General features: G+C 42.5%; 1 protein-coding gene across 3 annotated transcripts in view; it reads left to right on the top strand.

The window, feature by feature from the left end:
* The window catches only part of GADL1 (glutamate decarboxylase like 1), a 191,729-nt gene that overhangs the window by 89,138 nt on the left and 75,955 nt on the right, over positions 1–26,636 (top strand). For all 3 annotated transcript variants that reach the window (XM_018038444.1, XM_018038443.1, XM_018038445.1), the window contains 2 exons: positions 8,555–8,754; positions 21,844–21,895. In XM_018038444.1, coding sequence (XP_017893933.1) covers positions 8,555–8,754; positions 21,844–21,895 — 252 coding nt within the window. The remainder of the gene's footprint in view (positions 1–8,554; positions 8,755–21,843; positions 21,896–26,636) is intronic.

Below are 26,636 nucleotides of genomic sequence, written 5' to 3'. Positions count from 1 at the left end.
CTCTGGTTTATGTGCTCTGGTGAAAACTCAGCACTTGAGAGTTTGCTGGATTCAACATAAATGTATCACCTACTGAAATTTCTAGATCAGAATTTTTCAACAGAAGGTCAAGATCCCTCAGACCAGTGGTTTGCAGTCCTGGCTGCACAGTGGGGTTACCTGGGGAACTTGAAAAAAAAAAAATTACCCCACATCAAAGATTCTGATTTTTTGGTCTGGAATAAAGGGCCCTGAATTGCTATTTTAAAAAAAAAACTCATCAGATAATTCTAATGTTAACTTGGATTAAGAACCACCATGCTAATTAATCTTGAGTTATATGGTTAATTATAAGTCATGTCAGGGTTTTATTTTCCTTTTTAATGAACAGTGGCAATAAAATGGAATAGAAAATATCAGTATGCATTTCATGTAGAAACGATGGCCACTCTATCAGAAAACTTTTGTTTCCGTTTCTTGTAGTTTAGAGTGGATGCTATCACTGTTTAAAAATAATTTCTTACTGTGGGTTATATTCAGAGTTTGAAAAACAGTGTTTTAGATTATCTTTAACAGAGAAGGTATGTTGATAGCTGCCCAGGGAAGATCAGAAAATTTCCATCTGTCCTGAGAGGCCATGTTGAACTATTTTTAAATGTGTGAGGTATTGCCAAATGAACTCCGCACTATCAAATGTTCTTGTCTATTTATAGAAGCCGTCACAGGTTCTTTGAGACTTTGAGCCTGACTTTCCGCTCCCCATAGGCACCACCACTTTAAAGTATTAAGTTTGCATTTCTTAAAAATGTCTTTTAGCTCAGCCTCCTCATTTCAGAATCTGCTGAGTCTAACCCTTAGTTCAGGGGTATTTAAGGGAGATTTACATTTCAGAAGAAGATATGGGGGTGGTGTGTGCTTTCTTCCCCTTCCACCTTGAACTGGGGCACAGAGTTGTAGGATCTGTTCCATAACTTAGAGAAGTACAGTGGAAAAGTGATAATTTTGAAAACTATGTCAAATGCATTACAGGAAGGAGAGTTGGAACTCAACTGTTCAAAAGCAGCTTTGGAATTATGGGGAAAAAATAATCTCTGCCCCAAAGAGGAAGACAAAGCAAGTATGGATCATCCATGGAAGTTGGATCTTCATGGATGAAATGATGTTTCCTCAAGGAATATATCAATCCCTTCACAGAGCACTGTGTGGTTAAATGTGTTATATGCATGAGGATATTACATTTTTATGAAAAAGCCCATCTCACAGTACCCAGAAACTTTCTGGAAACAGCTTGAATCAGGCTGTCCATCAAGCAGGGGGTAATGCAGGATTACCCCTGCAAAGAGGGGTAACAGCGCAGCTGTATTTTGAGACAACAGAGGCTGATGTGAACTTTACCAAAGATGAGGAAATGGCAGGAAAGCACCACGTGGCAACAGAGAGCCAGGTAATTATCCCCCAGCTCTTCAGAATTTGAAGCACAAACCCCGTAAATATCAGCACACTTCTAACCCTAACATCTCCTAGAATATACAGGTGATGAGGGGAAGGGGAGGAGGAAAAACTGGGAGAATTAACTGAAGATGTGGGCAGAGGCTGACGTGTAGGTGACACCAGAGCTAGGGACATGCTCGAAGGGAATGAACAGCACACAGAATCAGCCTGTCAGAAAACAGCTCCTCGCTGGTCGCTGAAGCCTCATAACAGGATGGAAGCCTTCCGCAGAAACTGAAGCGGTCAGTGACTGACGCAGCTGTGCAGATGGCAGAGGAGACAGCAGATAAGAACTCAGATGTGGTGATGAGTTGAGGGAGAAACTATGGCCGTTCATCAAAAACAAAAACCTCTCTACCTGGAGGTGACATGCTGCTGCTGCTAAATCGCTTCAGTCGTGTCCGACTCTGTGACCCCATAGACGGCAGCCCACCAGGCTCCTCCGTCCCTGGGATTCTCCGGGCAAGAACACTGGAGTGGGTTGCCATTTCCTCCTCCAAGGAGGTGACATGAGGTGACTTAATAATTTTCTACTGTAACTGAGAACAGAAAAACTACAGCAGGAAGAAAATGAATTAAATAAATCCCCAAAAGAGGGATTAATGGAAAATGAAAAGTGCCTGTGTAAAGCATTCAGGAATGAGGGGACACCTGCTCTGAGGTGTCTGTCTGAGAGACGGACACATCTGTGTGTGGGGGGCATGACACAGACAAACGGTGAGTGCAGGTCCCGGCAGTGGAGGCCCGGAAGTGGTTACCGTTTGAAGCAGATTCCCGGTAAGTGGGCGGATCTTACAACATGGCTGAGCCGCGTGTGAAACACACAAGCCACCGTCGTCAGTGACTGCATGGGGCTAGGAAATCGGGTGGAAGTTTCACGGACAGAGACAGGAGCACAGGAGTACAGGGAAGATTGAAGGCAAAGGTTTTTGTTGCTCCAAGTGATTCTGATGACCGGCTCTCCTTCCTAAGGGTTTGTAAAATGTTCCATTTGCGTCTGAAAGTCAGAAAGAAAAGAAAGGAGAATAAAAGAAGGAAAGACTTAAGAAATCCCCAAAGAGATAAACTTTGAGCATTTTCTTACCCTTCCTTCTTTCTGTTCTCTTTCTCCTCCTTTATTTTCTTTCCAGACTCTTCTTGGCTCTGCCTAATGCAGCCACCTTGTCCATGATTCAGTTTGATCTTCCTTTCATGGAAAATGACACTGACATTGTTGTCATCCGCTCGCTCTCTTCCCTCCTCCCCAGCCTACCCCTCAGTGGTCAATCAGCACATCCATTGTCCCCCCTCTGCCTAAGGAAACTGAAGACCCCCAGACCAGCTCCACTTGGCCAGGTGGTTGCAGGAAGGAGGACCCCCCTTCCAGGGCCCCAAACTGGGCTCTTGTCTAACGCTCGGAAATGAATTGTCCGAGGGGACACGTGTGCTGACAAAGTAAGAGATTTTATTGGGAAAGGGCACCCGGGTGGGGAGCAGGAAAGTAAGGAAGCCCAGGAGAACTGCTCTGCCCCATGGCTTGCAGTGTCCGGTGTTATGGTGATGGGATTAATTTCTGGGTTGTCTTTAGCTAATCATTCTGACTCGAGAGTCTTTCTTGGTGGTGCACGCCTTGTTCAGCCAAGATGAATGCCAGAGAGAGGGATTCTGAGAGGTGGTCGGACATGTGGTGTTTCCTTTTGACCTTTCCCGAACTCTTCTGGTTGGTGGAGACTTATTAGTTCCCTTACCAGGACCTCCTGTCACAAAACAACTCATGCAAATGGTTACTACGGTGCCTGGCCAGGGTGGGCGGTTCCAATCATTTTCCTCCCCTAACAAGCTGATGGCTCCTGGCCCTCAGTTCCCTGGTGAGCCCCACTCTCACCCTGGACTGTACTTGTTGTGTCTTCCATTCTAACTACACTGGGGCTTGTAAAGACCCGCATTATCTAAGACAGCTGTCATCATGAGAGCTAAGCAAGGTCAGGCTTACTTCTGCTTGGAGAATGAAGACCGTGGCTAAGTCTTCCTATTGCTCTAAGATGTCTTATAATAGCTTTAATATATTCTATCAACTTGGTCTACTCCTGTAGTGTCACTGGCAGATACATCCTGTTACAAAGGATGTACCTTCCCTTTCCGTCTACTTAGCGCTCTGTGGTGACCAAAATGGGAAGGACATCCAAAGACAAGAGGATACACGTATACATACAGCTGATTCACTCTGCTGTGCAGCAAAAGCTAGCACAACACTGTAAGCAGCTATACTCCAATTAAAAACAAACAAACAAAAAGCTCTTCATGAATGTTTATGGGGCCCTCTCCTCCACATAACCTCCCCGGTGGCTCATATGGTAAAGCGACTGCCTACAATCTGGGAGACCCAGGTTTGATCCCTGGTCGGGGAAGATCCCCTGGAGGAGGAAATGGCACCCCACTCCAGTACTCTTGCCTGGAAAATCCCATGGATGGAGGAGCCTGGTGGGCTGCAGTCCATGGGCTCGCAAAGAGTCAGACACGACTGAGTGACTTCACTTTCTTTCTTTTCGTTCTCCTCCACATGTAGTTAAGCTCCAGTGTGGAGAGAGGAGAGTGTCATGGGTTAGAGAGGTCGCATCCTGAATCCTAGCAGCCTCAGTCTGAAAGCCAGCTGTACCACTCAGTAGCCGCATGATCTTATGTCATTAGCTGAACCTTGCCAGGTTGCAGCTTTCACACACCTGCAGTGGCGTTGAAAACATAATGGAATAACCTCTTCAAGCTGTTATGAGATTTATGAGTTCACCCACACACAGTACCTGGCACGCAATGAGGACTCCACAAATGTTAGCTCTACTCAGGTCTGTTACATGCTCGGTGGAAAGGAGAGTTGTGGTTTCTAGACTCTTGTAGTGTGCTTGTCATTTGTCTCCTTTTACTGTGTAATTCGTCCTCCAGTTTTCCTCTGCTTTGCCCTGAAAGGTGCCTGACTGCTGGGAACTATGTGTCCCACGCTCGCTGGCCCACTGGCTTCAGACAGAGCTGGAGGCTGGAAGGTCACTGGTCTCGCTCTCTGCAGGGGTAGCATCACCAGCCAAGGCCGCCTCCTCTCTGATCTCCTGGCTGTCCACACAGAGCCTCCCTCTGGGCTCACAGGTCCTACTGGGAGCCCCCATTCCGAGGCTTCCTCCCCATGTTCTAAGAGTGAGGCCAACACATGAGAAAATAGAATAAGAGAGAAAAGATAGATTCCCAGTTTAGTCCCGGATCCAACTGTGCCTGATATATATGACTGGATTTTAAAATATGCATGCTTATAAAAATTCTCCTTTTTTGCTTAAGCTGCTGATTTCATTTCTTTCACTTGTCACTCTATGTGTCCTAACCCATTGTCTCCTAATTCCTGAGAACTGTTTGAGATGCTATCACAGTATGGAACAATCGGCATTCTCATTGAATATTTGTCTTTGAAATTTAGATAACGAGTATTTATTGTCTTTCCAGGGCTAAGGATATAAAGATGAGCAAGACAAACACAGTCCTTCTCTTTAATAGCACAACAGTGACTAATTGTTTTCAAAAACGTTCACTTTTACCGCACTTATTCTAAAGTGCTGTTTTTCCCTGGAGATCTGAACATCCTCTTAGTTGATGCCTGTCTTAAAACTAGAGACATCTCATCCATTTTAGTGCAAGGACAGAAACTGAAATGCAAAGCAGGGACTTTGCGGGGAGAGTTCTCATTTATTTTCAATAAAGGAAGTCCCAAGCCTTTAGTTGTTCATGAGACCTTCCCAAGCAGGAGGATTTTTCAGTGCAGCAAGATCAGCAGTGTCATGTCTACGGGGTAATCACTCATCTTGCGACGTACTCTCTGGGCTCTCCGCTCCTCCATTTGCCTACAGTGATGCCATTCGTCTTCCCAGGATGGATGGGTTCCTCTCCCTTTCAATCACTAGCAGCGGGCACTGAAACTTGCCCAGGATGTGTCCAGGGTTCATGTGCTGTGGGGATGTTTTTGCATCTTTCATGGCTGATGAAAGTAAATTTGTACTCATGATGCAAGTACAAGTGTGTGTGTGTGTGTGTGTGCGCGCACATGTGTGCTTTGTCCTTAAGCTGCAGTGGCCTTTTAATGTCGTAATATATGGTCAGGCTGTAGTTGCTATGGAAACAATACCCAAATTTCCTGACCTCTGAGAGTAGGGAGATGGGGCGGTGGCAGCTATGATCAGAGTTGAGAGATTGATGATAGAATTAAGCTAAAGCTTAGAGAATACGTGCTTTTTCTACCTTAATGATCACATTGGAGCAATCGCCTCTTCTCCTGTGTCTGCCAATATTACCTATCTGAGCCAGGGTGAAGGCTTATGAGCATTCCTTTGTTATTTTAAAATCAGTTTACTTTTGGATAGTGGATGAGTGGGACTTGGGAGTTCTTTTTTTTTTTTTTTTCTTTTAAGTTGATTTTTTTTTAAATTTTAAAATCTTTAATTCTTACATGCGTTCCCAAACATGAACCCCCCCTCCCACCTCCCTCCCCATAACATCTCTCTGGGTCATCCCCATGCACCAGCTCCAAGCATGCTGTATCCTGCATCAGACATAGACTGGCGATTCAATTCTTACATGATAGTATACATGTTAGAATGTCATTCTCCCAAATCATCCCACCCTCTCCCTCTCCCTCTGAGTCCAAAAGTCCATTATACACATCTGTGTCTCTTTCCCTGTCTTGCATACAGGGTCATCATTGCCATCTTCCTAAATTCCATATATATGTGTTCCATATATATTGGTGTTTTTCTTTCTGGCTTACTTCACTCTGTATAATCGGCTCCAGTTTCATCCATCTCATCAGAACTGATTCAAATGAATTCTTTTTAACGGCTGAGTAATACTCCATTGTGTATATGTACCACAGCTTTCTTATCCATTCATCTGCTGATGGACATCTAGGTTGTTATACATGGTTTTGCATAGTACTGAATCATACTTTCTGGTGCAAATAATACCCAAATTGGTGTCCACACAGGCCAATATTGTTATTGAAACAGCAAACATGTGCTTTCATTTGGAATATGATATTTTGAAATTTTCTTTTTATTCTATATATGCTTGTTGATCAGTCAGATGGGTACCTGGAATGAACACATTCTCTCATGGAAAAGCATTTTATTTTAAATATAACAATGTGTACAACAGAACGCTTATTCTTAGAAGTAAATGTTGAAAATAACATTGAATGATACGTCAGTCTCCCACTAAACTGAAAATCCGTACTATTAGAAAACGTTTTCTGTTTGGTATGCACACTGTAAAGTACAGTGCCCGACTCATCATAAGCAAATTTCTAAATGTTTGTTAAATGGATGAATACGTAGTCTCTAAGGAAAAATCAAATGCGTGTTCCCTCTTTAGGAGGGATCATTTTCTCTAGGACCTCTGTGACTCTGGGGAGTCTCTCCAGGGCTTCCTGTCAGCGCCGGTGGTTCCGCATCGTTAGAGTCTGGATGATGTTCCTATGCCTCTGTGTATTCTCTTCACATGATATGTCAGGGTGATGGGGGAGAGGGATAGAGTGTGGGGAGCCGTGTCCTCCGCTAACAGCTTAGTGAGGGTCTTGTGCTCAGTGCTGTGTTAAGCCCTGTGGGTGTGGACATGGACGGGAAATGATTCCTGCCGTCGAGAAGCTGCTTGGTTCTCAAGGAGAGAATATAGAGGGCTGCTCGCCGAGTAGGGGTGACTCAGAACCAAAGCCAGCAAATGCAGTCAAGGGGGAGAGGAGGAAAGGGGTCTAGCAAGAGGGGCAGGGAGAAAACGCTGGCGGGAAGCAGAACCTGAGATGGAACCCAAAGAGGGAAGCCACATTCGATGTTAGTAAACTTGACAGCTTATAAATATGCTGGGTATATTCTTCCGAATGTGCCAAATATATTCAAGCAGAGAAATATGTATTAATATATTAAAGGTCGAGCAAACAGTGTGAACAAAGATATAGACAGGGCATCGTCTTGTGGCTGAGGGACATTGAATAGTCTGTTACGCTGGGGAAGCAGAGGTTCTAATAGCTGTTCCCTGGGAGTGGAGATGCTCAGGGAGTTGTGGGGGCTGAGGGGTGGGTTCAGAATCCTGGGGTTTTAGATCCCACGTGCCTTGAAGGAAACAGGGCTTAAATGCTAATAATTTGAGGTCAAAGTAAAGACTGTAGAATGGAAATAAACAGGGTAAATTGTCACTCAGGGTAAATTGTAGAGAGAAGTAACCAGTCAATAAATGTAAATTGAATTTGATTACAGATGAAACCAGTGTGAGACCAAACCCCAAACCCTAGGGAACTCTAGGTGCTATTTAGTCGGTTCTTTTTTTTTTTTACTCTTCCATTGCTCTTTCCTCAGATTTTTTTTTTTTTTTAATCTCTGGGTTAACTGTCGATTCTGGCCTTTTCATTATGGATATAAATTGAAAGAAGGGATTTTAAAGCCTAGTTTTTTTTGTTTAATTTCTATTTCTTTGGCTGCACTGGGTTTCAGTTGTGGCACACGGGATCCTCGATCTTCCTTGTGACTTGGAATTCTTAGTTGCAGTATGCGGGATCTAGTTCCCTGACCAGGAATCAGACCCAAGGCCCCTGTGTTGGGAGTCTGGAGTCCTAGCCGCTAGAACACCAGCAAAGTCCCCAAGGCCTACTTTTTTCACCTGTGAAATTGTATAAAGTATATACAGTGTGTTGGGTATTTTTCTAATGTGGAACCTTGAGTGAGTTACAGATAGATTTTTTTTTTTCCCCATCTGGAGTAATTGGCCCATGTTGATGTCATACAGATGATGACATGGTTGTTTAAAGTTTCTTAATACTCACCAATACAAGTGTGAAGATGGACTTAGCATTCTCAACTCTGAGGATTTGGTTTTTTTTTGAAAATACAAGGAGTTGTCTATGTCTCAAAGTTAATACACACCTAGTGTGACAGGTCAGTCACAGAGCCAGACCAAATGCCTTTGGCCCAAAGCAGTAGAATATTATACGAGGTTTTGTTGGTGGAGAGTGATTTTGAAATCAAATGTATTTGAAAAATGGACAATATTACAAGTTGTCTTTCTTTCTATTTTTTTTTCCCCAAAGGACCTTCTTAAGAGATGCTACTCGGCCAACGCGTCTTACCTCTTCCAGCAGGATAAATTTTATGATGTCAGCTATGACACGGGTGACAAGTCCATCCAATGCAGCAGGAGACCAGATGCATTCAAGTTCTGGATGGCCTGGAAGGCCCTGGGCACATTAGGCCTTGAAGAAAGAGTTAACCGTGCTCTTGCTTTATCTAGGTACTTGCTGTGTGTGTGTGTGTGTGTGTGTGTGTGTGTGTCCATGGGTGTCTGATAGACTCACTGAAGGTACGTTTGTAAGATATGTACATGTTCTCTCATATATAGATCCCTTCTTTCATGTCATAACCATTTTTTCAGCACCCTCTATTTTAGATGTTGGGAACAAAGCAGCTCTCCCCTCTGCTCTGCAGCATCCTAGCCTGGGGAGAGATACATCCAGGCGGCAGAGCAGATAAAATTCAGGTGCACTACGTTTTGGTAAGGGGAGGCACACGGTGCTCCAGAAGCACTCAGGTGCGTTCCCTAGTGTGGTCATGAGGGGTGCTGGCAGAGGATTCCTGGAGGAAGGGACATGCAGCTAAGGCCCAGTGAGGAGAGGAGAGACGATTGATTTCAGGCAGAGGGAGCCCCAGGTCCAATCTCTGGGTGTGGGAGAGATCCTGGTAACTTCAAGGACCCGAACTATGGCCTGTGAGAGTGTGGGGCCGACAGAAGGACAGACAGGCGGAGGCGAATGTGGCGGCTCTCCGGTCGCGCGTCCTTTTCTAGCATAAGGACAAAGCTTTTCAAACCACTTGCAATGACACACCATCGTGATTATCTGGGTAGCCAAGATCTTTTTTGTGCAGTTCTTCCGTGTATTCTAGCCACCTCTTCTTAATATCTTCTGCTTCTGTTAGGTCCAGACCATTTCTGTCTTTTATCAAGCCCATCTTTGCATGAAGTGTTCCCTTGGTATCTCTGATTTTCTTGAAGTGATCTCTAGTCTTTCCCATTCTGTTGTTTTCCTCTATTTCTTGGCATTGATCGCTGAAGAAGCCTTTCTTACCTCTTCTTGGTCTTCTCTGGAACTCTGCATTCAGATGCTTATATCTTTCCTTTTCTCCGTTGCTTTTCGCCCCTCTTCTTTTCACAGCTATTTGTAAGGCCTCCCCAGACAGCCATTTTGCTTTTTTGCATTTCTTTTCCATGGGGATGGTCTTGATCCCTGTCTCCTGTACAATGTCACGAACCTCGTTCCATAGTTCGTCAGGCACTCTATCTATCAGATCTAGACCCTTAAATCTATTTCTCATTTCCACTGTATAATCATAAGGGATTTGATTTAGGTCATACCTGAATGGTCTAGCGGTTTTCCCTACTTTCTTCAATTTCAGTCTGAATTTGGTAATAAGAAGTTCATGATCTGAGCCACAGTCAGCTCCTGGTCTTGTTTTTGTTGACTGTATAGAACTTCTCCATCTTTGGCTGCAAAGAATATAATCAATCTGATTTCAGTGTGAAAGTGCTGCAGTCAATATGCCAGCAAATTTGGAAAACTCAGCAATGGCCACAGGACTGGAAAAGGTCAGTTTTCATTCCAATCCCAAAGAAAGGCACTGCCAAAGAATGCTCAAACTACCGCGCAATTGCACTCATCTCACATGCTAGTAAAGTAATGCTCAAAATTCTCCAAGCCAGGCTTCAGCAATATGTGAACCGTGAACTCCCTGATGTTCAAGCTGGTTTTAGAAAAGGCAGAGGAACCAGAGATCAAATTGCCAGCCCCCACTGGATCATGGAAAAAGCAAGAGAGTTCCAGAAAAACATCTACTTCTACTTTATTGACTATGCCAAAGCCTTTGACTTTGTGGATCACAATAAACTGTGGAAAATTCTGAGAGAGATGGGAATACCAGACCACCTGACCTGCCTCTTGAGAAATCTGTATGCAGGTCAGGAAGCAACAGTTAGAACTGGACATGGAACAATAGACTGGTTCCAAATAGGAAAAGGAGTACGTCAAGGCTGTATATTGTCACCCTGCTTATTTAACTTATATGGAGGGTACATCATGAGAAACGCTGGACTGGAAGAAACACAAGCTGGAATCAAGATTGCCAGGAGAAATATCAGTTACCTCAGATATGCAGATGACACCACCCTTATGGGAGAAAGTGAAGGGGAGCTAAAAAGCCTCTTGATGAAAGTGAAAGAGGAGAGTGAAAAAGTTGGCTTAAAGCTCCACATTCAGAAAACGAAGATCATGGCATCTGGTCCCATCACTTCATGGGAAATAGATGGGGAAACAGTGGAAACAGTGTCAGACTTTATTTTGGGGGGCTCCAAAATCCCTGCAGATGGTGACTGCAGCCATGAAATTAAAAGACACTTACTCCTTGGAAGAAAAGTTATGACCAACCTACACTGTATATTCAAAAACACAGACATTACTTTGCCGACTAAGGTCCATCTAGTCAAGGCTATGGTTTCCTGTGGTCATGTATGGATGTGAGAGTTGGACTGTGAAGAAGGCTGGGTGCTGAAGAATTGATGTGTTTGAACTGCATTGTTGGAGAAGACTCTTGAGAGTCCCTTGGACTGCAAGGAGATCCAACGAGTCCATTCTGAAGGAGATCAACCCTGGGATTTCTTTGGAAGGAATGATGCTAAAGCTGAAGCTCCAGTACTTTGGCCACCTCCTGCGAAGAGTTGACTCATTGGAAAAGACTCTGATGCTGGGAGGGATTGGTAGCAGGAGGAGAAGGGGACAACAGAGGATGAGATGGCTGGATGGCATCACCGACTCGATGAACTGAGTCTGAGTGAGCTCCAGGAGTTGGTGATGGACAGGGAGGCCTGGCGTGCTGCGATTCATGGGGTCACAAAGAGTCGGACACGACTGAGCGACTGAACTGAACTGAACTGCAATGACACTGGAGAAGGTCTTGAGATGTGCGTGCTGGACGCTTGTCACCTGAGAGGGCTCTGCTGCTGAGACCGGTGGGTGGAGGGCAGGCCACGGCCAAGTGTGGCTCTAACTGTGATTTGCCAAGCCTGAGCTCTTTTGAGTTAACCTTGTTTGTGTTTTAAAAATCGAGCATCCAAACATTCCAAAACCGTTTTAAAGCGGGAAATTGTAAACAGTCTAGATTCCTGGCTTCTTCAGAAGATGAGCGCGCTCTCAGTCCCACATGGTGACGAGGCACTGAACACAGTGGTGTCCCCCACGCTCCTGGGTTTTGTCAAGCCTGTTTCACTGTGGTTCAGAGAGGCCAAGAGCCAGGGAAAGCAAGGGCCACCCTTGACAAGCTTCATGACCGGGGCAAGCTGCTAAAACTTTCTGTACCGTTCCATCCCAGGGTCCTGAAGATAGCGACTTTGAACTCAGATAACTGTTAGGAGGATTCCGTGAACTGATATTTGTAAAACACCCAGGACAGTGCCTGGCAAATGCCACATGCTGTGTTTTAATTATTTTTAAAAGTTTATTTTCTTACCTGCTTGGTCCCTAGAAGCATCAGCGTTTGTGATCTCTGGTTTGGAAAACCTCTCCTTCTTTACTCCCTGTTCATATTTCACTGGCAAAAGCCTGCAGGGTCTCCCTGAGACTTAATCAGCCTCCTCCTTCTTTGGGGGGAATAGTGTAGATGCTCTGCATGCCGCTCTGTGGGACAAGGGTGCTCTGAGTAGCAGTGAGGACTGTCTGAAAACCCAGGATCTTTTTTTCTTAATTGGAATATAATTGCTTTACAATGTTATGTTACTTTCTTCTGCACAGTGAGGTGAACTAGCCATTCAGTTCAGTTGAGTCACTCAGTTGTGTCCAACTCTTTGCAACCCCATGAATCGCAGCACGCCAGGCCTCCCTGTCCATCACCAACTCCCAGAGTTCACTCAAACTCACATCCATCGAGTCGGTGATGCCATCCAGCCATCTCATCTTCTGCCGTCCCTTTCTCCTCCTGCCCCCAATCCCTCCCAGCATCAGTCTTTTCCAATGAGTCAACTCTTCGCATGAGGTGGCCAAAGTACTGGAGTTTCAGCTTTAGCATCATTCCTTCCAAAGAAATCCCAGGGTTGATCTCCTTCAGAATGGACTGGTTGGATCTCCTTGCAGTCCAAGGGACTCTCAAGAGTCTTCTCCAACACCACAGTTCAAAAGCATCAATTCTTCAGTGCTCAGCTTTTTTCTCAGTCCCACTCTCACATCCATACATGACCACTGGAAAAATCACAGCCTTGACTAGACAAACCTTTGTTGGCAAAATAATGTCTCTGCTTTTGAATATGCTATCTTGGTAGGTCATAACTTTCCTTCCAAGGAGTAAGCGTCTTTTAACTTCATGGCTGCAGTCGCCATCTGCAGTGATTTGGAGCCGCATGTATGCCTATATCCCAGCCCTCGTGGACCCCCCTCCCCTCTCCTCATGCCCGTCCTCTAGGTCATCACAGCACCAGGCTGAGCTCCCCGTGCTGGACAGCAGCTCCCCGCTAGCCAGCTCTTTCACATTTGTTAGTGTATATGCCCGGAGAAGGCGATGACACCCCACTCCAGTACTCTTGCTTGGAAACTCCCATGGACTGAGGAGCCTGGTAGGCTGCAGTCCATGGGGTCGCTAAGAGTCGGACATGACTGAATGACTTCACTTTCACTTTTCAGTTTTCACTTGTGCTGGAGAAGGAAATGGCAACCCTCTCCAGTGTTCTTGCCTGGAGAATCCCAGGGACGGAGGAGCCTGATGGGCTGCAGTCCATGGGGTTGCTAAGAGTTAGATGCGACTGAGCGACTTCACTTTCACTTTTCACTTTCATGCATTGGAGAAGGAAATGGCAACCCACTCCAGTGTTCTTGCCTGGAGAATCCCAGGGACGGGGGAGCCTGGTGGGCTGCCGTCTATGGGGTCGCACAGAGTCGGAGCAGCAGTGTATATATATCAGTGCCGCTTCCAGATTCATCCCACCCCTCCTCCTTCCCCACTGTGTCCGCATGTGTCCGTTCTCTGTGTCTGCGTCTGTATTTCTGCCTTGGAAATAGTGAAAACCCAGGATCTTAAACCGACAGTTGTTTATTCTGAGAGGTCTGTAAGTTGGCTGGAGTGGCTTCATCTCGTTCTCAGGTGGCTGTGGGGGTGGGGGGAGGCCTGGGTCTGCTGCTGGCGTGTCTTGTAACTTCCTTGGGCCAGAGCCTGTTCTTGTGATGGTGGTGACAGAAGCCCAAGGTGGCAAGCCTGCTTTAAACTCCTGATAGCATGCATCATGCCCATTAGCATTCCAGTGGCCCAAGCAGATCAGATGGCCAAGGTCAGTATCAAGAGGTAGGAAGAACTGCAAGGTTAATATGCTGAAGGGCTTGGAAATAAAGACAGGAAAAGAGATGGCCTGGCACTTTCAGAAGCCTGTTAGAAGTTAGCATTTCTGGTGATCTAGGTTTAAAAAGTAGTTTGAAAAATTTATAAATATTTTAATAAATTAGGACTCTTGGTGGTGAGCAACAGAAACTGTCAAAGTATTATAAACAAAGTTAATTTATTTGCTCGTGTAACTTATAAGTCAGTGTAGTGATGACCGTGGAATGGCTTGTTCTAAGTGCTTGGGCAAGTTCACCAGGCCTTAATTTCTGTTCATCAGTCAGATCTGCTCCCCTTCACATTGGGTTTACTCCCCTGTAGGAAGGTAGTTCCCAAGAGGGTCAGATCTGTAGCCTCCCAGGTTCAACTTCAAGGTTTAGAGGAGAGAGTGTTCCTTTTTCAACAATCCCGAGAAGGTTTTAGTTCTTTCTGACAGATGTTGTCTTCAGAAGTTGGGAGATAACTGCCCAGTGCTGAAAATGTGAAACTGTCAACCATAAATATTCATAGTTGCCCATTGAACTAAAAGGTTCAGAAAGTTCTATTGCCCTGTTTGTGTTTTTCTCATACTATACAAGTATGGTAGACTCTGCATTATTTTATCTAAGCCACTAAGTAATTCAATGGCAGGTGTCTTGAAACAAAGCTAGATATAAATATTTGATGATCATATTTATTACAAAGTTAACATTCACCTCAGGGTGGAATTTAATTTATAGTCTAAGGATACCTCCTAATTTTTGCAGAGAAATACCACAGGAGAATAAATGTTAACATTTCAATTCAATTCAACAACACTTATTGTTTGTAAATGTTTGTCATGTTGAATTGAATTGAATTAACATTTCAGTGAGCATCACTGCAGGCTCTGTGACCTATATTTAAATATTTGAAAAGTGGTCCCTTTTCTGTCATGCTGTTAGTCACAATGGCTGTCTTGCCTTAACTTCCCACGTTCTTGTTATCCAGCAGTCCTTTCCTGGAGTGGGCACAAGCCATCCACGTCCCCCATCCCCGATGCCAAGGTAGAGTCCTCTTAGGCATGTCACTTGAAACAAATGTGAAATTATCAACTTAGAGAAAGTTTCTCTGGGAATAACAATTATTTTAAGTTAGCAACATAAGTGCTTTATTTTCATGATTTTATTTTTTTCAAATGAAGTGCGGTCTGCTATTCAGGAAAGAGGAAACATTTTCTGAATTCTGAAGTTTATTTTACTTGCTGGTGCCCAGGTGCAATAGTAAACTGGATTTCAGGAGGAAGAAAAGCCACAATTTGTAATGTCTGCCAATTTCCATGGTATAAGTACTCCCACTGTGGAAAATTTCAAGCTGCCAACAGCCATGGCTTGTAAATGCTCTTATATTTAACAGTTGGATCTCACTAACCAGTACAAACCAGCTCTAGAGCACCACTGATTATATGAACCAATATAATCCGTTCAAACCACTGGCTGGTAGGAGTTAAAATACCACTTCTCATCAAGCCTACTGACCTTCAGCCACTTGTTTTAGAGTTTACCTAATAAAAACTCGCATCCATGGTCAGAAGACTGTATTTGGCTAATTGCTAGGTCACAGCGGCATCATTTTGTTTCCAAGAAGTATGACTTTCTTCAGTAGATAGCTTTAGCAAAGGAAAGCTGCAGATAACAATTGTGTTGCTGTTTGGGGTGCACATAAGTCATCAGTAGCCGAGGTAGATAAGGTCTCCGTTCCCACAGGCCTGCCTAAGTCAGGTCTCTCAAACACGGGGAAGGCTGTGCAAGTCTTTTCCCCTGTCCCACTGCCGTGAGGATTGCACTGACTCCGTGAACGCAGTACTTCCACGTTCCTGAACCAGAACGGAGCTTAGTTTGAAAATGTGTATATTGGGGGCTTCCCTGGTGGCCACTGGCCAGAACCCCGAGCTCCTAATGAAGTGGTGGTTGTTGTTTTTCCGTCACTAAATTGTCTCTGAGTCTTTGTGACCCCATGGACTGTAGCCCACCAGGTCCCTCTGTCCATGAGATTTCCCAGGCAAGAGTACTGCAGTGGGGTGCCATTTCCTACTACTTGGGACCTTCCCGACCCAGGGATCAAACCTTCGTCTCCTGCGTCTCCTTCATTGGCAGGCAGGTTCTTTACCACTAGCGCCGCCTCAGAAGTCCCCCAGTTCAGGGGACCCAGGTTCAGTCCCTGGTCTGAGAACTAGACCCCGCATGCCACAACTAAGAGTTTGCACACCATGACAAACGATCCCACTCGCCATTATAAAGATGAAAGATCCCATGTGCTGCAACTAAGGTCTGGCATAGCCAAAATAAATAAAAAAAAATAAGTAAATATTTTAGAAATTTGTATATTGACCTTAAGATGTAAGGCCCAGGTTTTGATGGACCAGTGGACAGCATCACCCGGGTCAGATGCTCCCTCTTCTCTCAGGGAAGCAAGAACAGACCTTCTCAAGAGGACAACAATTCCTGTTTCATGAGTTGTCAGATCCAGAAAGAAGGAACTAATTAGTTCCTAGAAGATCTCTAAGGCATTCCCTAATTTCCATTTGACCCTTGTCATTTCACTGGATGAGAGAACATTGCTTTCAAGAAATATTAATGACTAAAACCCTGCCTTTTTCTTCGGTTGTTTGCAAACCAGTGACATCGTGAGCCTAAAGCAGCATGTGATTATTAAGCATAATTGAAACCGAGAAGGCTGGGGTTTAAAAATCACCATTTCCAGCAGAAAGCGGGCAGTTGTGATCTCTGATATCTGCTCAGGAAAGCTGAAAATGTGTTACAGTCCTCAGGGCTTCTGGTTGCTGAGGGCACCTTGTAGGCCGTTGTTACGACACTAGTTAAATGGATATTCGCTGAGGGGCAATTTTTAAAGCAAATCCAGAAGAGTCATGTGCGTAAGTCTTTTCAACAACAACAAACAGCTCAGGAACTCCCATTCTGCTGCTTCGCTAGGTCTCCCGTGTATCATTTATCTGCTCCCTTGACACACAATCTCTGTAATCTCTCAGATGGAATTCATTTCATTGACTTGCATGAATACTGAGGGATTTATTGGTACCAGTATGGAAAAGGTAAGCGGTTATACAATGGCACCTTTGTGCTAGTGTATTTCTCTAGGTGAGAAGAGGGAGAGAGTGTAGAAGACTCTAGAAGGGCCAACATTTGCATCTTTTCTTATATTTATATTCTTTAAAAGCATCGCAGTGCAGTAGAATGGAACATGCAGGTGTCTGTGATGAATCACACAGGCCATGCCATGTGTTCTCATGCACGCAGAGCATGCACAAACCAGATGGAAAAAAATCTCAGAAACTCAGGGAGGCTCCATCACATCAGAAGAAATTTCCCATGAGGAGATGAGACAAGAAGACGCGCGTGGTCCAGAGCACTCCAGGGAGACTCCAGGAGGCTGGTGAATTGAGAAGGGGACAGGAAAAGCTATTTACGGAAAGGAATGCATGCCCTTCAAAAAGGGCAAGCGAAATACACAAGTATTAGATGGACACATGGAACGAAGGACAGGAAATGTTTCAGAGCAAGACTTCATTTTGTACACTTCAAAACTAAGCCAGGATCTTAATAGAATGAGTTTTTGTTTGTTTGTTTTTACCCAGTAGGATTGGTGAAAACTCTTACTCATGTATAGTATTTCTCTCTTTTGCTAAGCTTAGTGGAAAGGACAGTGAATTTTATGAAGTCATTGTTGCTTTCTGAACAATACCTGGATGCCTTTTGGTAGAAGTGGTTTGTGGTTCCTGAGTTTTATCCAAAACCGCAGTGTACATCTTTTCTCTTTTTATGGCTTGCATCAGATAAGAATAGAGTTTTTTTTATAATTTTATCTTTAGACTGTTTTTATATATTGAAAAGTTGTGAGGAATAAATCGCCTATGAACATAGGCAGAATTTGTTTGGATTTCCTCCCCCAAACTCAGTTTATTTAAGCATTTATTTAAGAAGAGGGTAGGTACCCTGTAGAAGAGGCACTAGTTTAGAAACTAGCATTTTTGAACCTACACTCTGTGGGGTCATAGGCTTTCAGAAGATCTTAATAGTTGTTGTTCCAAAAAATGTCTCCACAGTCAAGTATGTTTGAGAAATGCAAACCAATACATTAGTCCTCTCTTGGAGGTTCAAAGTGTTAGCACACTGAAGTCTCTGAAAGGCTTGTAATATAGGTACAATTCTAACTTCACTTTAGCCAGTAGGCAGACATTGTTGCGTGTTCATCCAAGTACCATTCTTCCTTTTTCCCTGCCAACAGAGCCTCCATTCTGTATAGACAGCAGTATTCCAACTGGGAACTTTGATCTAAGTCTACCCTCTTTGCCAATCATGACTTTAGGGATGGATATATGACTCAGATTCAGTCAATAAGAGACAGGAAGAATTCTGTGAAGCCTTCTGGGGAAAATATTCTTACCTAAATAGAACGAAACTAAGAGAAAATACTTTCTAACCTCTTATCTTCCTTCCTGGGACACTGTCATATGTGGATGTGATGGGCAGAGCTGTGGCTGCCGTCTTGTGAACGGGAGAGAATTCAATAACGCTACAAACATGGCAGGCTGAAATAATTGAAAAAGCCTGGTTCTTGGTGACATTATTGAACCTTCCAAACAGTTCAATAAATGTTCTTATGAATTAAGCCAAGTACACGCCTACTTTCAGACAAAAATAATCTAATTGATAAGCCTAACATTGCTCAAATATATTTGAATGGATAAGTGGGAAACCTATTAGCACAATATATCATAGAAAAATAGTTTGGGAACTCTGGTGTAAACCATTTATTATTGTTATAATTCTTTATGCAGATCTCCTCTACCCTCAGTTCAGCTGAAGTGTTATACCAGGCTTTACAGAGTCTGAGAGTGACTGAATGGGGACATTGACCTTGACACAAAACCCAGAGCCCCATGGTTAGCACAGAGCAGAATTTTAACGGAAATGATTCAGATGTGCTGTAGCATGCCTTTTCCCCAGGAGCAGTGTTCACCAGTTTGACAGATATTTTAAATCAAGACTATAGGCAGCATGTCATGTAGTCATAATCTACTGGGGAAGAGTTTTACCAACCTAGTTCCTTCTCCATTTTGTGCATGAGAAAGCTGAGGCAGGCTCATAGAGGCTGAGGAGTTTGCCTAGAGTCACAGAGTCAATCAGTTACACATCTGGAATCTTCTAGAGTCATTCCCCAGATTCTGTCGTCTGGGGGGTGTTCAGGGTTAGTGCAGGCCCCCTCAGGATGGAATCCTGGCATTGAGTTTGCAGATTGCCTTTACATTTGTGCCTGAGAAGATAAGGAAAAAATAGGATTCACAAAGCTGGTCCTTGTATAGATAAAGCTTGTACGTGTGTTTTATTTTGCTTTGTAACTTATATTTTTTCATTTATTAGTTTCCTTTTCAAAAATTGTAAGTAACCACACCTATGAAACTTTGCAGAGACTGAATAGTCCCTTTCCCCACATTGCATCTGGTTTTTCCCTTCCTCGGGTACATCAAGGACTTATGATTCGTCGTCCATGCTTTATTCCGCGCTCATGTATACATGTGGAGAGGGATCACTCATGCTTTCTTTTTTAGAGCTTCTTAAAAAGTGCAATCACATTATCTGTATCTCTCAGTCCCCTGCTTTCATGTCTAATGCATCATGAGCATCTCTGTGGTTTAATTGAAGTGGATATAGTCCATCCTCTTTAATAGCTGCATCATAGAACATGTGTTGCTATCATACACTTTATTTTACCTTTGTCAATTTCTGGATATTAATTTTGCTTCTAATTATTCTGTATGGAAGACATACACATACACATGTAACGTAGATGTGGTAACATATGTGTCTGCATCTACCATCTGTCTATCTGTCTCTGTTTCTGTCTCTATCTATATTGCCATCTCTGTTGTCTATCTACCTACCTACCTATCCATCTATCCACCCAACAATCCACCCATCTCCCTACCTACCTGTTTACCGAACCATCCATCCATCCATCCATCCATCCATTCAACAGTCTATCTACTTACCTACCTACCTATCCAGCCATCCATCCATCCAACGATCCATCTACCTACCAACCTATTATCCATCCATCCATGCAATAAGCCATCTATCTACCTACCTTAGTGTTGATGAGATCTTCCTGGTAGACAAGCACCTCATAACTGGTTTGCTGTATAAGAATATATGAGTGCTATTAATTTTGAACGGTTTGTAGCAGCTCTCTGTCACATTCACTAGCACCAAATGTTGTCGCTATTTAAATTTGTTTCCAGTGTCCTGTTGGCAACGTGGTTTAGTACTGTTATTTCCGTTTGCACTTCTCTGATTACTAATGACCTTAAGCATTTTTCTGATGTTTATTGACCATCAGAATTGCTTTTATTGAAAGTTAGGCAGTGTGCTAAGGGTGTAAAAACTTTACAACTACGTAACATCTCCTGAAAAATTATTCAGGGAAAGGAGTATGTGGAAAGAACATCAGATACTTTGTGAGTCTGTGTGTGTGTGGTATCACAACATTATTGCTCAATATAAAATACTCATTTTTATCCATTTAATACTGATAGGATTTTTATAAGATTTTTTAATAATTTAAAATTAAAGTTAATATAATTTTTTTATAAATTAAAATTATTTTTATAATCTTTATGTTAAATACCAATATTTAACCTTATGCAAAAAAACAAAAAAAAATGTTTTGGAAAAAAGAAATGCATCCCATTAACTGATGTATTCGATACCCACATTCTGGGATGTCCTTTAGTAAATAAACATAATAATAATAATAATCCTCCATTTTCACAGTTTATATTCTATAGAATTTTTTACATATGATTTTATTTAATATTTTTACAACATCCATTTGAGATTGGAAAATCAGCATAGTTTATTCCAGTTTTACAGGTAAGGGAATTGAGGCCAAAGGGAAACATTTCTTTGTTGTCCTTAAATGTCAATTGAATGTATGTAATTCAGTTACATGATCATGTTCCATGCCATGATATTGCAGTTCCATGTCATGGCATCGTAATTCCATATGATATGGACAGGATTTTCAAAACTACTCCTCCCTCTATCCCTTCTTCCCTTCCTTCCTTCCTTTTGGCTATTATATATAAAAAATTCCTTGGCAAGTACATTTTTGTCATCATCTCTGATTGTTTCCTTATATTTGACCTCCAAATTTGAAATTCTGTGTCAAATGTTATGCATTTTTCAAAGTTCATGATCAAATCACTAGTTCTCAAGACTAGTTGTTCAAAAGACTTATCTTTTCATATAGACAACAACAAAGCCCAGGAGGGCAGAGTCAATGTTAATTTACTCTACATTTTCAATGTCATCATAGTCTTTTCTCCATAAAATTGCGTATTTCATGTAGCTGCAGCCTTTGCTTATGGCATGATAACTCTCTTTTCCTTGATATTTGTGATAATTTCATGGGCATTCTATTAATGTCTACAATCCACTTACTTTTAGCATGATATCAGTGATCAGTCTTTGCTCCCTGTGGCCTGGCCTTGGGATAGAGGGTGTTACACTTTTGATCTAAAAAGAACACACAAGCAAAACTACACACTGAAAACCCTTTCCACTATGCCAGCTAGAGAATTGAAGTACCTATGCTAAATCCCCATCTAGAATATGAATGTGAAATCCCACATGGTCAGAGATATGTATCCAGTCTACTCTGAGAGGCTTTCACTCAAAGTCTGATGCTAACACATGAGCTAGACATCATCTCATGGAAAAGATTTAGCTTTTTACTCAGGCCCAGTGGATTGCAGTAAGCTATCTACATTTAGATAGATGTATCTATCTAAATCCAATCCTGTATCTGTGTATGAACCCTTACTTATTTCCAAGCCTTGTCTCTACACTGGAAATTATATGATGGTTTCATTGTATGTCAGTCGGGTTCATGGAATGTTTAGATTGCAGTTTATAAATATTATTGTGACTCTTTTTAGGTACCTAGTAGAAGAAATCAAGAAAAGAGAAGGATTCAAGCTACTGATGGAAGTAAGTGATTACAGAGTTGTACTTGGGGTTTTGTCAGTCAACAGTGATGAGGGTGGTAATTTTCTAATCTGTTATATTTCATTGGTTTTTGTGTTGCAGACTTAAAAGCAAGTCATTAGCTTAATTCATAGAGTCCATTATGTTAATTTATCCTATTAGAGAGTATTTTTCCTTTGTTGGACTCACAGAGAACACTTGCCTTTGAGTATTGAAAATTAAAGTGCTCGATAATAATTACCAAAGATAATATGGAATAAATTATGACCTCTATCTTGATATATTAAGTTGCATAATGATTGTACTGAAAATACTGAACTGTGGTATAGTGGGGCCTGTAGGTGAAAAATCAGTTAAAGTGAATGTACAATAGGGCAGATAGTTTTTTCTTTTTATAGAATAATGAGAGCTTATTAGCTTTGGAACAATGGGAAAATAAATCATTCTGTTGTTGGATTGTTTGTTATAAATAAGAAACAAAGTGGTTACAAAGAGAATATTGTATTTTTTCCTAAAATATTAATGTATGGCTAAAATGATAAAATATTATTGAAATCTGATTTTAAGAAATATGAAATGTGAGGTTCAGTTAGACCTTCTTATAGTGTATACTCTGTAGCAACTTTTAAGGTAATGTAAAAATCACCTAGAGGCTATAGCCTAGGAATCTATCCTATGTATAAGCAATCTGGCTATATTTTGGTATTTATTCGTTCAGCAAGATTTATTGAGCAATTGCTGTGGGATGGGGATGCAAGACAGGGAAGCTCCCTGCTCTTATGGTGCTTACATTCAAAGCGAAAGTAACAGGCAATTGAGCAAGCAGATTGTTAAATGAGGAACACCAGGGTCGAGGAAGTCTTAAGGAAACAGTAAAACAGATACTGAGGAAACAATAAAAGAGATACATGAGCGATAATAAATAATTATGAATAGCTAATTGGACAGTTCCAGATGTGGGAATAAATAGAGTGATAGATAAACAAACATGCTGAAATGGCGGTGGGGGTGGGGGTGGCCTGTTTGGTTTGGGTGCAGGGAGGGCCCCCGGGGGCTTTCTTGGTGCTGAGACCTGCTGTGCGTGGGTGAGAAGCACCCCATGCAGAGGTTCAAAGGAAAGGCGTTCCAGGTGGAATCCGCAAGGCATGAAACTGAAGAAGTTCTGCCCCCTTGAGGAGCCAAAGGAAGGTGCATCGAGCAAGGTTAGGGTATAGCAGGTGCTGGTGTGGAGAGGTGGGCAGAGACTGAGTCTGCTGGCGCCATGTAGGTGCTGGTAAAGGCCTTTGGCTTTTGCAATACCCCCTTGAAGTGTAATTACCCTTGAAGAAATTTTAAGCAGAAGGAAGTCTGATTTCCATTTGAAAGACGGTGCTGGATGTCACCAGAAAGAGGGTGGTGATGGTCAGGGGAGGACAAGAAGAGAGTAAGCGAGGCAAGCTGGGAGACCAGTGCAGTAGCTCCAGCGGGGTGTGAGGAGGGCCCCCAGACAACTTTGCGAGACACTCTCTGGAGGCTCCTGGCCGTGGATTTCCTCACTGTCTGCAAGGGGACATCAGATCAGAAGGTTCTAAGAATTCAAACCCCTTGAAAACTAGAGATAGAAAGGGACTTGCGAAAACAGCAGAAGAATCCACATTTAAATGACTTTCTAATAACACTAGGAAGAAGCTAGAAGACGTTTAGGATGTGGAACATTCCACAGGACAGCTGACTTGGTTTCAGCAGGTCAGTGGCATGAAGAAAAATTAAGGAGAGAGTAATGATGATCATTTTCAGAGTCAAAGACACCTAAGAGACAGGACAACGAAAGGCAACAGGTAGACACTGGAATCCTATTTTAAAAGAGTCAATTATAAACAGTAAATTTTGAAACAGTTGGGGAATTTCTCATATGAATTGGGAGGAGTTATCAGTAATTTTGTTAGACATGGCAATGGCATTGTATCAAGGGAAGAAAATGTCTGTATTTTCTGGAGATACATACGTATCACGTAAGGATGAAGCAACAACTGCATGATTGGCTTGAGTCTGAGTCTGAACCACGTTTTTAATTTTCTTGAGTTTGAGTTACCATCTTGCATTTTCTTGAGATTGAATTACTTCTTTATTTTCTCAAGTTTGAAGTGCCTTCTTTATTTCTCTGGTTGTAGGAGCTAAAAGGTTTACGGAAAGTGCTGTACGCTTCAGAATTGCATGGCCTTTTGATAGAGCTGAGAGGAAAAGTGATGAGAAAAATTATGAACTGATTTAAAAGTTGTGTATATATTCTTCCTAAAGGCTTAGAGTTTGAGGGAGGAACCTCTTGCCATCAGCTTTAGGGAAATGCAAGCATTCACATCCTTGCAATGAAAGTTAAGGTGGACTGTAATCATTAGGCAGCCTCCTGCCCTGGTTATTTCATCTCTGGGAGCCAGATGGCCCCAAAGCAGGAAAGATGGTTTCTTCAGTGTTCCTCCAGAGTTCCTACTTATAAGGGATTCTGTATGTACCTCTTTTCTCTGTATCCATTTATAAAAATAAAGTAAATTTAGACCATGACTGTCACATATAAGAGTCAAGTTGATTAGCCTCTTTTTGTTTAAAAAAAAAAAAAAGCCTTCTTTGGGTTGATTAAATATGAGTTGAAGACATACTTAAGAGAAGAGGTACCACAGGTTTGATGGGAACCCAGGTCTATAAAATGCAAGACTGTCAATTTACGAAAAACCAAAGTCTGTCATGCCTTATATATTTTTCCCTGTGAGAGTGTTAAGTGGAACATTAAAAACTGTAAATGAACACCACCAAACAGTATATCCAATACTTGAATATCTTTTCCTAAGAAGAATAAAAATAATATATATGTTCTTGAAGATGATGGTAACTTATCATTTCAAATGAATTCTGCATTATTCATAGGCCCCTGAAAATTCTATTTTTCTATGTTGAACCTAAGATCTAATAGATGGTTTCCTGGAGGTATATACTATCATTCACATATTTTATTTTGATCTCTTGGGAGAGTCCTAATTATTCAACTTTTTGTTTTTCTCTTCCTGAGTTCTGCCTTAGAAAGAGTTATTTAGGTTTTATCGACTTTCCGAATTACAAAGGCTCTTCAAGGACATCTAGCCAACTGCCTGCTCATTGCAGGAAACCTCTCTTGATAGTTCTTGTAACAGGAAGTCAACTTCTGCCTGAACACTTCCTATGTAAGAGAATTCACAGTTTATTCCTCTTCCAGGGAGCTCTAATTATGTGTATTCTAATAGTTATTGCATCCTACTCTTAGGATTCAATATGTATCAAGCAGATTGCAACTTACAGTTTTTTAAACATGGTTTTTACGGCTATATTAGATCACAACAGTGTTATAAATGCTAAATCCAATGTGCGTTCTTTAATCTCCTTGTTGGATTTCTGCAGCGTTTTGCGCCATTATCCACTGTACCCCTCTTGAAATTCGCTCCTGGTTTGGCTTCTTTAGGTTGCTCTGCTAGTTTTTCCCCTTTCCATATGACTGTTTCTTTTCCTGCTCTATAAGAAAACCCGGTTTTCTTCATCTGGGCACCACTTCAGTGTTCTGCAGTCTTCTGTCTTGGTCCTGTCTTGTGTCTACATGCTCTACCTGAAATGTTTTATCCGTATCTAGAGCTTTGCCATCAATCATCTCAATTATGTCTCCACCCTTGATTTGTCTCCTGAACGCTAGTCCTTTGTACGTCCTGAAATTTTCAATTAGACTCTCTCAGAAGCCTCAAATTCATCATTTCTAAACCTGAGGTGTAGCCATTTTCTTTATCAACAGTTGGATAAATTCATTTTCCAGATGAATTTTTGGAATTCCTTTCCAGTAGAGCTATGAGCCAGTTTCTCTTTTATTAGAACTCTAATCCATCTTTATTAGAGAAGGAAATGGCAACCCACTCCAGTATTCTTGCCTAGAGAATCTCAGGGATGGGGGCGCCCGGTGGGCTGCCGTCTATGGGGTCGCACAGAGTTGAACACGACTGAAGCGACTTAGCAGCAGCAGCAGCAGCAGCAGCAGCAATCCATCTTTTAAAAGTCTTGATACTGCTTCACTGTTTCCCTTCCCCCACTCCTCCAGCCACCACCTTAGTTCAGGCTCCCCCAGGTCGGCACTGTCTCCCAACTCACCCCCGGCTTCCAGTCTCAGACCTTTTAGCCCATCTCCACACCGCAGCCACCATGAGGGCTCTCTAATAAAGTGAAATCTGTGCCCTGGACTGAAACTCTGCAGTTGCTTCTGGGAGGAAGCCCCTCTGCCCAGCATGGCTGACGAGGAAGCCCTTCACGAAGGACGCCTGTCTCTGTCTCCAACATCACCCTTCCTCAGCACACATTGACACCTGCTCATCCCAAGTGCTTATCATCACCCTGGTACACTGGCCTCTACATGTGAGCTTGTTTGCTTTGTCAGGAACGTTCCTTGGGTTGTGAGGAAGTTCTTTTAAAATACTCATCCCACTGCAGTTTGATCATCTGTATCTTTAATAGCTTTATTACTATTGTCTGAGTTCCTAGAGATAAGCATTAATAGTAAGTCACTTTTTTCTACATTTTATATCTGGAACATGGAAAAATTTTGAGTTCTATTCTGTTTCTTATTAAATTGAACATGTAGGTTGCCCTTCTTCTGACATGCTATGATTTTTTCATGGTCCCCTTCTAATATATAGGCAGAAACTAGCACAACGATGTGTCTCACGTAGTAGAGATTTTAATGGTGCTGTTCATCTACTTG

Source organism: Capra hircus, chromosome 22 (assembly GCF_001704415.2).
Source record: "Capra hircus breed San Clemente chromosome 22, ASM170441v1, whole genome shotgun sequence".
NCBI lineage: Eukaryota > Metazoa > Chordata > Mammalia > Artiodactyla > Bovidae > Capra > Capra hircus.
The sequence above is the reverse complement of the archived record's forward strand: the minus strand, read 5'-3'. Positions and strand labels throughout refer to the sequence as shown.